Below are 12,670 nucleotides of genomic sequence, written 5' to 3' on the forward strand. Positions count from 1 at the left end.
AAAATCATCATCTGGTCTCCACTTGCACCCACCCATGTCATACACACATAGACTCATGACCACATGCCTGCACTTCACACAGACCCACAAGAAAATTATTTTCCTGTGTTATAGAGATTGATTTTTTTTTTTCTTCGAGATAGGGTTTCTCTGTGTAGCTTTGGAGCCTGTCCTGGCACTCGCTCTGGAGACCAGGCTGGCCTCAAACTCACAGAGATCTGCCTGCCTCTGCCTCCCGAGTGCTGGGATTAAAGGCGTGCGCCACCAACGCCCGGCCGTGTTATAGAGATTCTTAACACCTTTTTCTTACACAAGTATACATGCACACTCATATGTGATTACATTTTACACATTGATCACTTGGAAACTTTTAGAATATATGTTTCTTTGTAGTTCATAAGATTAATTTCCTTATTTAGCTCAATATTAAAACTTAAATGTATGTCAAATTAATTTACATACACACACACACACACACACACACACACACACACACAGACTTCTTTTTAGTTTTGTAGTTGACTATATAATAACTCAGATCCCTAATGAAATAATTTTAACTCCATTAAAGAGCTGTTCAGGATGATTTGGCAAATGTGGTTGTTCTGTTATAGGCTGATAGAAGAACGGAGAGAAAGAATAAATAACTTCCTAAGTGAACTAATGAAAGAGAAACTTGATTCTGAAGATTTGTTTATTGTTAAAGATGTGACTGAAGCTGAAGCTGAACTGGAGAAAAGAGAAAAAGAAAAATATGAAAAAAAACAAGCAGAGCTGAAAGCCATTGCAGATCATAGAGCCTCTGTGGTAAACGATTCAATTACAGTGCTGTGCTGCAGAGAGTTAGACTGCCCTGCTGTGCCTACTACCTCTTTGCCTCTCTCTCAAAACTAACAGATTTGAAAACAATATGCAAATGGTCTTCCTACATTCTTGAAACACTTTTTTTCTTTCTAAGCTTTATTTAAAAAAAAAAAAGACCCTTGCAAATAAACAAATCCTACACTGAAATTAACTGGCTGCAAAGTCCACACCTCCTGATGACCTTCTATGTAGTTAGGGTGGCCATTAGGAGAAGACATGCAGCCTCACATTGGACTTTACACTTTGATAATTGAATTGTATGCTCTTAACCTTCATCAAAAGCGAAAACTGCATGACAGAGTTAGAACTAAATGAACAGTTGGCTTTGTACCCAGTCCTTCTTCATCTCCTGATATTAGCTTTTCCTGTTCTCTTTCCTATATGACATACATGTGCATTCATTCACATATATATGCATATATTATCGGCTAGGTTAAGTGAGAACATGAAGGCTTATTTCTTCTGAGATTGTGTGACCTCATCTGAAGTTATACATTCTAAGTACATCCGAGTTCTTGCAAATATTCAGGTTACAGTTTTCTTTAGAATTCATACAACATAATTTCATTATCCATTCATCTGTTGATGGAAAACTAGGTTAATTACAGTTTTTTTTTGTTATAGTGAATAAAGCAGTCTAAACATCAGGGTTTAATGTTTCTGTGGTATAGTATGGAACTTTCTAGATATTTGCCCATAAGTGAAATAACTGGGTCATATTGTAGTTCTATTTGTAAATTTGTGCGAAATTTCCAGATTCCCACATTGACTATTGATTTGTACCCTCACCAACAATGAATAAAGGGTTCCTTTCTCTGCATGTCCTCTCCAGCATTTGATGTCAGCTTTGTTGATGATGGCCATTTTGACTGGAGTGAGATAGTATCTTGAAGCCATTTCAATTTGCATTTCCCCCGATAGCTAGTAGTATTGTACATCTTTTCAAATAGCAATGGCCGTTTTATGTTTTTTGTTTATATTGTCTCTTCAGTTCATTTGCTTTTGTCGATTGGCAGTTGTGTTCCCCTGGGGTTTAATTCCTTCCATTTGTAAACTCTGGATGCCAGCCTCTTGTCTACAGTGTGGCCAGTGATGATTTTCTGCCATGTGGCATCTGTCTGTGAACTTTGCTGATGGTTTCCTTTTCTATACAACCTTTTTATTTTCAGGGAGTCCCATCTCTTGATACTGGGATAGTTAGTTCCTGAGCTGTTACTGTTCTGGTCAAAAATCTCTTGCCTATCCCAGTATATTGAAGAGTATTCCCTATATTTTTTTCTGGAAGTTTCAGTGTTTGGGGCTTTAAATTAAGGTCTTTGATCCATTTTGAATTGATTTTTGTACAAGGTGAAAGATAAGACTCTAATTTACTCTTCTTCTGTAGGTAAAAACCTGGTTTGATTGATCAATCTACCTGTCTGTTTTTATGCCAGCACCAGGCTTTGTCACTATAGTTCTATGATATAATTGGAGGTCAGGTATTATACCATTTGTATAACAGGGTTCTTGTTCCTTGGAATTGCTTTAGCTATTCCTTATCTTTTATGATTCCATATGGAAAATATGCTTGTTTTTTTTTAACCTATGAAACATGACATTAGAATTTTGATAGGTGTTACGTTAAATGTCTACCTTTATTTTTGCAGTATAGATATTTTTACAATATTAATTCTGCAAATCCAAGAACATAATTGAACGTCTTTCCATTGTCTAGTATCTTCTCTGATTTCCTTTTTCAATATTATGAAGCATTTGTTGTAGATGTCTAGTACTTCTTTAGCTATGTATTCTTTTTAAAAAACATTTATTTACTTATTATTTACACAGTGTTCTGTCTGTATGTTTGCCTGCATGTCAGAATAGGACACCAGAACTCATCACAGATGTTTGCACCATGTGGTTGCTATGAATTGAACTCAGGACCACTGGAAGAGCAGTAGTGCTCTTAACCTCTGAGCCATCTCTCCAGCTCCATAGATGTATTCTTAAATACCCATTTTTTTAGTTATTTAGAATGGAATATATTTTCCAATTTTTTTTCTCAGAGAGCACACTATGAAGGCTATTGTTTTCTTTACATTAATTTTGTGTTCTGTAACTTTACTGTGTTTACTAGATTAAAAAATTTTCTAGTAATCATGCCATCTGCTAATAGGGATTGTTTGATTTCTTTCTTTCCTATTTTTGTTCCTTTTATGCCTTTGTCTTGTCTTATTACTACAGCTAAGATTCTATCAAGTAAGAGAAGGGAGAATGGACATCCTTGTCTCATTCCTGACTTCAGAGGAAATGAAATACTCTCTCCCAATTTGTCTCATTTAATATTTTGGCCATAGGTTTGTTGTATATAGCCTTTATTTATTTTGAGGTATATTCCAGCTATTCCTAAAGTCTCCAGAACTTTTATCATGAAGACATGCTGGAATTTGTCAAATGCCTCTTCAGTATCAATTAAAATAACTATGTAGTTTCTGTCCTTAAGTTTATTTTCATGGTATATTACATTTGTTGATTTACATATGTTGAACTAATCTGGCTTTTCTGGGATGAAGCCCATTTGGTTATAGTATATAATATTCCTAATGTGTTTCTGAATTTTGTTTGTAAGTATTTTGTTGAGAATTTTTGCATCTGTGCTCATCAAAGAAATTAGTCTTTAGTTCTCTCTCTCTCACACAGTATCTTTTACCTTGTTGTAGTATCAGAATGATATTGGCTTCACAGAATGAATTTGATAGGGTGCCTTCACTTTCTATTTTATGTAACATGAAATAAAAGACTCAGACACTGATATTGGGGTTCAAGCTGAAGATCAGGGAAGTAAATCAGCAAGCTACCTGACAGCTCTTACCTCTAACAGGGCTGGGGCATTCCTATTCTCAATGTGGCTGGAGAATGAATGTTCCTATCCTCAATGTGAATGCCTGATACTGACTACTGAAGACCCTGCTCCTATCTTTTATACCCTTCCAGTGCTGGGATTAAAGGAATGTGATCTGACACTCTCTGGTAGCCCAGGGTGGTCTTGGATCCATCTGCCTTTCTCCTGAGTCCTGGGATTAACAGTGTGTACTACCACTGCCTAGCTCTATAGATTCTGGGATTGGAAGTGTGTGCCTTGCTTCTATGGTTTGTGGATGACTTTGCTTTCTTAATCTTCAGGTAAGCTTTAATAAATCATAAATAATACATCACCACAATTTTATGAAACAATCAAAATGGATTGGTCTGTGAAGATCAAAGGTTGCAGCGTGCGCTCAAAGATGAACTGTAATCCGTGATGGTAAAATCTCTTTATTCAAGAAAGCATCAGGGCAAAACGCAGGCCAGAGCGAGGTCACAGGAATCCAGCAAGCGCGGCCAGAAAGAGGGTGTCTTTAAGAAGCTTCCCTTAAGTCACCTTGTCTTTCCTTCACCACGCCCTTATGGGCGAGTCCTGGGTCCACCTGGTATCTGTCCCAGGACTATTGGGCCGGATTAGGGTGTCTCCCTACAGGTCTGAGGTCATCATTGAAAGTTTCATAGAATCATTAGTGAATCCATCTGATTGTAGACTTTTCTTTATGGGGAAGTTTTTAATAATATTGCTTGTAATTGGTCTATTTAAGTTATATCTTCAGGACTTAATTTTGGTATATGATATACATTTAGAATTTCTTCTGGGTTGTACACCTTTTCAGAGTATAAGTTCCCTCCTTCCTTCCTTCCTTCCTTCCTTCCTTCCTTCCTTCCTTCCTTCCTTCCTTCCTTCCTTTCTCTTCTTCTCTCTCCCTTTGTTTCTTTATTTCTTTCTCTTTCGTTCCTTCCTTCAAATGTAATGACACCCTTTTGATCTCTAATTTTATTAATTTGCAGCTTTTCCTTCTTTCTTTTTGTCAGATTAGTTAAAGGTTTGTCAGTTTCCATAACTTTTTCAAGGAATCAGCTGTTTGATTGACTTTGTGTGTTATTCATTAAATCTGTATTTCATTAATTTATTTGTTAATCTTTTATTCTTGCCATCTACCGTGCTTGGGAATGGCAATTTGTTTTGTTCTGTTCTGTTTTTTTTTTTTTTTAAGAACTTAAGATGTATCATTAGGTTATTTGACAGCTCTCAGATTTTTTTTTAACATATGAGAACTTATTATAAACTTTGGTCTTGTGACTCCTTTGATGCTTCCCAGAGATTCTGATAGGATGTGTTTATCATTATTATTTATCTCTAGGTATTTAAATTCTTCCTTTCTGATTTCTTGGATGGCTAGCTGTGTGTTAAAAAATGTGTATAGTCTCCAAGTATATTTTGTAGTTTCTATTATTATTTCTAGTTTAATCATGGTATGGTCTGATAAGATACAAGGAATTATCTCAAAATTTTTGTGTATGTTGAAACTGCTTGTGTCCTCTGATGTGGGTGATTTTGGAGAAGGTCCCATGTACTGCTAAGAAAAAAATGTGCATTCTCTCTGCTGGGTGGAATATTTTGTATATATTAAATCCAGTTCACCCATAGTATATTTTAGCTCTAAAGCTTCTTTACATGTTTTAAGTTTGGGAAAACTATCTGAATTTGAGAGTGGGGTCCTGCTATTGTTGAGTCAAGACTTATGTGGTCTTTTTTGTGTTGGTTTGTCATGTTTAATACATCTGTGGACATGGATTTGTTTTGATTTCCTTCTATTCTGAGCCTATTAGGATATTCTGTTTTCTGTTACTCATATCTCATAAAGCTCAGCTAGGGAGACTGGTGAAACTTTGGTGTTGAATATTGAATGAGTTGCTGAATCGACTCTTCTGTCTTGGCTATGTGACAACAGGGCCAAGGTACAGCTGCACACTAAGCACATAGGTATCCAACCAGCTGGAGTCAAAACTTTGGTTGTCCCTTTGATTCTATGAACATGCTGGAGGCAGGGTAGCAAACCAGATCCAGTGCAGTTCATCTACTATATTGTGATGTGGTTGTAGCCACAGGCCCAAAGTAACCTCTGGGACCACATCATAGACTTCAGATCTGAAAGTGACCACTGGAACCTTGAAAATCAGAATTCTGCAGTCATAATGACCTCAGACACCCATAGAACCAAGGCTCCAGTCTCTGAAGGGACCCTGGGCATATTGGAGCTGAAACTTGGTCCCTGAACGTCTGACCTCTTAGACAATTAGTTACAGGGTGCTGTCTGGTCTGCAGATGCTGGAGGCCTAGTTGTCCAGTGTGCTCTGCAGAAAACCAATGTTTATTTTTAGAAGAAAGATAGTAAGACCATCAGTTACATATAAAGTATTTTAAAGGTATTTTTATTTGTTTATATATGCATATATATTTTTTATTAGTTTGCACATATGTTTTTTTTTTCTTTTTTACCTGCATGTGCATCTGTGCGCCACGTGTGTGCCTGGGTGCCCATGAAAGCCAAAATAGGGCATTGGATCCCCTGGAACTGGAGTTACAGATCATTGTGAGCCACCATGTAGGTGCTAGGACCCAAACCCAGTCATCTGGAAGAGCAGCCACTGCTCTTAACTGCTGAGCCATCTCTCCAGCTACTACCTTCCATCCCCCCACCTCCACCATTTATGGATACAAGCATCAAGTTCTTCTTCAGAACCATCTTAAATGCCAGGATTGCTTTTTATATTTATTTAAATGTTTTTTTAAGATTTATTTATTATGTATATTGTGTTCTGTCTGCATGTATGCCTACAGGTCAGAAGAGGGCACCAGATTTCATTATAGATGGTAGTGAGCCACCATGTGGGTGCTGGGAATTGAACTCAGGACCTCTGGAAGAACAGCCAGTGCTCTTACCCTCTGAGCCATCTCTCCAGCCCTATTTAAATGTTTTAAGAGAAGCCACATACGTTACCTGATTGCATTTCTGTATTTTTCAGTCTTAGAAATGGATCCCCTACCTATTCCCTGTATGTATATCTTAACATTCAAATTACATGGCTCAAGCATTTTAACAATTAATTGTTAACATGTCAGCATTTCTGTACCTTGAGATCTTGTTTTTATGTTCCTGTATTTTCTTCTTCCTGCTCCTGCTCTTTCTATCCTCCTTCCAAGAAAGTTTTGCTATATAGCCCAGGCTCCTCCTGAACTCATTGTCTTCCTGCCTTTGTGTCCTCACCTTACGGCTGGGATTACAGGCATGCACTACCATACACACTGTGAGTGTTGTTGTTTTTGCCAGAAATTGGTCTATATTACTCTCCTTATATTTTCATTAAGTATGTCTCTCTGATATTCAAGAGAATAAAACAAAGTAACCCAGCTACATGCAGTTTCCTGTCCTCTCATTGCTCCTGGCTCTTTGCTTGAAACATTCTGACTCCATTTCTTTTAAATGAGAACTGTTGGCTAAAATTGATTTATTTTTTTCCTTTGTCATTAAACATCTAGATGAAAAATAAAGAAGAAGAAGAAAAACAAAGAAAAATAGACTCTAAAGAACAATTGCTGGCTGTGATGAAGGCAGATAAGATTTTCAAAGAGCTTGAAAAGGAGAAAAAGCTTAAAGCCAACAAAGAGAAACAAGAAATTCAAGATGCTTATGTTCAGCAAATGGTAACTGTTCCCATTTTTACAGGGATTTTAAAAGTAAATATATAATGGAGATTTCATTTTGTTTTTTTTAATATGTATTTATTATGTATACATCATTCTGCTTATTATACAACATTCTCTGTATATCTGTACATCAGAAGAGGGCATCAGATCTCATTACAGATGGTTGTGAGCCACCATGTGGTTGCTGGGAATTGAACTCAGGACCTTTGGAAGAACAGGCAGCACTCTTAACCACTGAGCCATCTCTCCAGCCCCCTCATTTTGTTTTTTTAAGTGGTTTCCTTTTATTGCAGAGGAACAAATGATCATTATATAAAAATATATTTAAAATATGAAATTAGTTTTTAGAATCTCTGCTCTGTGGTCCTCTTCTGTAATGGCTTAGGGATTGACCTAACTGGGGCAATAAGAATGAAGAAAGAGACATACATGCAAAATAGCAAGGATGGGGTGGGCCTTGCACTCTGATGAAGACACCAGCAACAGCTTGGAAACTCAGCAAGCTGATTTCATACATCTGAAGTGAGGAGGTGAGGCTGTTACATACAGCCAAATACAGAGTCAGGGTTAGTTGCTCTCTGTAGGGGTCTCTGTAGGGAAGCAGTTTCAGGCCATAAACACCCAGGAGGATGAAGCTGTGGTGGACATGCTGTTAACATCTGCACTTGAACCAGGGGGAAGGCTTGGCCACTCTGTGAGACATTGGCATCCTTGAAATGTCTGTGCTCATGTCAGCAATAAACATTTACTCAGGACTTCATCCACTCCCCACAGGTCTCATTCTAGGGTTTTGTTTTGTTTTGTTTTTGTACACATTTTGTATCCTTATTTAGTGTATTGTGCTAATTATTAAATACAAAAGAAAATGCAGATTCATGGGATAGGTCCTCATTCTCACCCTCTTTGTTTCATTTTTCTCCGAACTTGACTTGCTTTTTTTTTTTTTTTTTAATTAAGTACACAGTATTCTGTCTGCATGTATGTCAGCAGGCCAGAAGAGGAGACAGATCTCACTACAGATGGTTGTGAGCCACCATGTGGTTGGTGGGAACTGAACTCAGGACCTGTGGAAGAGCAGGCAGTGCTCTTTTTTTTTTTTTCCTCATGTCCATTTTTTTTATATGAATTAGAAACAAGATTTTTTACAATCCCAGTTCCCTTCTCCCTCCCGTTCTCCCCTACCACCCCCCACAACTAAAACCCTACCTATCACATATCCTTTCTGCTCCCTCTGGATGGTGAGGCCTTCCATAGGGTGTCATCAGAGTCTATTGTATCCTTTGGGATAGGGCCTAGGCCCACCACTGTGTGTCTAGGCTCAGGGAGTATTCCTCTATGTGAAATGGGCTCGCAAATTCCACACCTATGCTAGGGATAAGTACTGAACTACTACAGGAGGTCCCGTAGATTTCCGAGGTTTCCTCACTGAAACCCATGTTCCTGGGGTGTGGATCAGTCCCATGCTGGTATCCCAGCTATCAGTCTGGGGACCAAGAGTTCCCGATGTTCAGGTCAGCTGTTTCTGTGGGTTTCACCAGCCTGGTCTGGACCCCTGTGCTCTTCACTCTTCCTTCTCTGCATCTGGGTTCCAGTTCAGTTCAGTGATTAGTTGTGGGTGTCTGTTTCTACTTCCACCAGCTGCTGGATGACGGCTATTGGGTGGCATATAAGTCAGTCATCACTCTCATTATCAGGGGAGGGCATTTAAGGTAGCCTCTCCTCTGTTGCTTAGATTGTTAGCTGGTGATATCTTTGTAGATCTCCAGACATTTCCCTAGTGCCTGATTTCTCTGTAAACCTAAAGTGTCTCCCTCTATTATGCTATCTCCATTCTTGTTATCTTCTATTCTTTCCCTGACTCAACCTTTCTGCTCCCTCATGTCATCCGCATCCCTCCTCCTCTTCCCTTTTCATTCTCCTAGCTCCCTCCCCCTCTTCCCGTGCTCCCAATTTGCTCAGGGGATCTTGACCCTTTCCCCTTCTTCAGGGGACCATGTATGTCTCTCTTAGGGTCCTCCTTGTTTACTAGCTTCTCTGGCAGTGTGGATTGTAGGCTGGTAATCCTTTACTCTATATCTACAAATCCTCATATGAGTGAGTACATACCATGTTTGTCTTTTTGTGATTCGATTACCTTGCTCAGAATGGTTTCTTCTAGTTCCATCCATTTTCCTGCAAATTTCAAGATTCCTTTGTTTTTTTTTCTGCTGAGTAGTACTCCATTGTGTAAATGTACCACATTTTCTCTACCCATTCTTCAGTTGAGGGGCATCTAGGTTGCTTCCAAGTTCTAGCTATTACAAATAGTGCTGCTATGAACATCAGTGAACAGATGTCCTTGTTGTATGAATGTGCTTCTTTTGGGTATATGCCTAGGAGTGGAATTGCTGGATCTTGTGGCAGACTGATCCCCATTTTCCTGGGGAACCAACCACCATACTGATGTTCCCCTTCCTCCACATCCTCTCCAGCATAAACTATCATTGGTGTTTTTTATTTTAGCCATTCTGACAGGAGTAAGATGGTATCTCAGAGTTGTTTTGATTTGCATTTCCCTGATGGCTAAGGATGTTGAACACTTTCTTATGTGTCTTTCAGCCATTTTATTGAGAATTGTCTATTTAGTTCTGTACCCCATTTTTAAATTGGGTTGTTTGGGATTTTCAAGACTAGCTTCTTGAGTTCTTTGTATATTTTGGAGATCAGCCAGTCAGATGTGGGGTTGGTGAATATCTTTTCCCAGTCTGTGGGCTGCTGTTTTGTCTTGCTGACTGTGTTCTTTGCCTTACAGAAGCTTCTCCGTTTCAGGAGGTCCCATTTAACAATTGTTGACCTCAGTGTCTGTGCTACTGGTGTAATGTTCAGGAAGTGGTCTCCTGTACCGAGCAATTCAAGGGTATTTCCCACTTTATCTTTTAATAGGTTCAGTGTGGCTGGATTTATGTTGAGGACTTTGATCCATTTTGACTTAAGTTTTGTGCAGGGCAAAAAGTCTATCTGTAGTCTTCTACATGTCCGCATCCAGTTATGCCAGCACCATTTGTTGAAGATGTTCTCTTTGGTCCATCGTATAGATTTGGATTGTTTGTCAAAAATCAGGTATTCGTGGGTTAATATCAGGGTTTTCAACTCTATTCCATTGGTCTACCTCTCTATTTTTGTGCCAATACCAAGCTGTTTTCAGGATTATAACTCTGTAATAGAGCTTGAAGTCAGGGATGGTGATGCCTCCAGAAGTTCCTCTATTGTACAGGGTTGTTTTGGCTATCCTGGGTCTTTTGTTTCTCCATATAAAGTTGAGAATTGTTCTTTCAAGGTCTGTGAAGAATTGTGTTGGGATTTTGATGGGGATTGCATTGAATCTGTAGATTGCTTTTGGCAGGATTGCCATTTTTACTATGTTGATCCTATCCAAGAGCATGGGAGATCTTTCCATTTTCTGGTATCTTCTTTAATTTCTTTCTTTAGAGACTCAAAATTTTTATGGTACAGGTCTTTCCCTTTTTTTGGTTAGTGTTACCCCAAGGTATTTTATGTTGTTTGTGGCAATTGTAAAGGGTCATGTTTCTCTGATTTCTTTCTCCACCAATGTGTAATCGGTATATAATAGGGCTACAGATTTTTTTTTTTTTCAGTTAATCTTGTATCCTGCCACTTTGCTGAAGGTGTTTATCAGCTGTAGGAGTTCTTGGTAGAGTTTTTCAGGTCACTTATGTAGACTATCATATCATCTGCAAATAGTGAGAGTTTGACTTCTTCCTTTCCCATTTGTATTCCCTTGATCTCCTTTTGTTGTCTTATTGCTCTAGCTAGAACTTCAAGGACAATATTGAAGAGATGTGGAGAGAGTGGACAACCTTGTCTTGTCCCCGATTTTAGAGGAATTGCCTTGGGTTTCTCTCCATTTAATTTGATGTTGGCTGTCTGCTTGCTGTATATTGCTTTTATTATGTTGAGGTATGTTCCTGTTATCCCTGATTTCTCCAAGACCTTTATCATGAAGGGGTGTTGGATTTTGTCAAAGGCTTTTGCGGCATCTAGTGAGATGATCATGTGGTTTTTTTCCCCTCAGTTTGTGTATATAGTGGATTACATTGATGGATTTTCATATGTTGAACCATCCTTGCATCCCTGATGAAGCCTACTTGATCATAGTGGATGATTTCTCTGATGTGTTCTTGGATTTGCCAGTATTTTATTGAGAATGTTTGCATCAATGTTCATGAGGGATATTGGTCTGTAGTTCTCTTTCTTAGTTGTGTCTTTGTGTGGCTTGGGTATCAAGGTTATTAAAGCCTCATAAAAAGAGTTTGGTAATGACCCTTCTGCTTCTATTATATGGAATACTTTGAGGAGAGTTGGTAATTAGCTGTTCCTTGAATTTCTGGTAGAATTGTGCACTGAAGCCATCTGTCCCTGGGCTTTTTTTTGGCTGGGAGACTTCTGATGACTGCTTCTATTTCATTAGGGGTTATAGCTCTATTTAAATTGCTTATCTGTTCTTGATTTAATTTTGGTAAGTGAAATCTGTCCAGAAAATTGTCCATTTCCTTTAGATTTTTCGGATTTTGAGGAATATACGTTTTCGAAGTATGACCTGATGATTCTCTGGATTTCCTCTGTGTCTGTTGTTATGTCCCCCTTTTCATTCCTGATTTTATTAATTTTCATGTTCACTTTCTGCTGTTTGGTAAGTTTAGATAAAGGTTTGTCTATCTTGTTGATTTTCTCAAAGAACCAACTTTTTGTTATATTGATTCTTTGTTTTGTTCTCCTAGTTTCCATTTTATTGATTTCAGCCTTCAATTTGATTATTTCAAATTGGCCTCTGCTCCTCCAGGGTGTATTGGCTTCTTTGTGTTCTAAAGCTTTCAGTTGTGCTGTTAATTCTCTAGTGTGATTATTCTCCTGTTTCTTCATGTGGGCACTTGCGCTATGAACTTTCTCTCAGCACTGCTTTCAAAGTGTCCCATAGGTTTGGATATGTTGTGTCAGCATTCTCATTGAATTCTAGGAAATCTTTAATTTCTTTTTTTATTTCTTCCTCGACCCAGGAATTGTGCAATTGTGTGTTACTTAATTGCAGGCAGTGCTCTTAACCAGTGAGCCATCTCTCCAGTTCCCTCCTTGACTTTCTTATGGCACATTCTAAAGCAGTTATTTCTAGCTAGATTTCCAGACGTTATTTCCCCATCTGCACAGCAACATTCCAGAGGCCATGTTGATTGAAATCTTGGCTTTTTCGGGGGG

The 12,670-nt window shown here is 38.4% G+C and overlaps 1 protein-coding gene across 1 annotated transcript in view; it reads left to right on the top strand.

Annotated features, from left to right (window-relative positions):
* Positions 1–12,670, top strand: part of Ccdc173 (coiled-coil domain containing 173) — a 29,573-nt gene that overhangs the window by 14,850 nt on the left and 2,053 nt on the right. The window contains exons 7-8 of the mRNA XM_027420229.2: positions 615–807; positions 7,253–7,417. Of these exons, the coding sequence (XP_027276030.1) occupies positions 615–807; positions 7,253–7,417 (358 nt within the window). The remainder of the gene's footprint in view (positions 1–614; positions 808–7,252; positions 7,418–12,670) is intronic.

The sequence above is a fragment of the Cricetulus griseus genome, chromosome 6 (assembly GCF_003668045.3).
Source record: "Cricetulus griseus strain 17A/GY chromosome 6, alternate assembly CriGri-PICRH-1.0, whole genome shotgun sequence".
Taxonomy (NCBI): domain Eukaryota; kingdom Metazoa; phylum Chordata; class Mammalia; order Rodentia; family Cricetidae; genus Cricetulus; species Cricetulus griseus.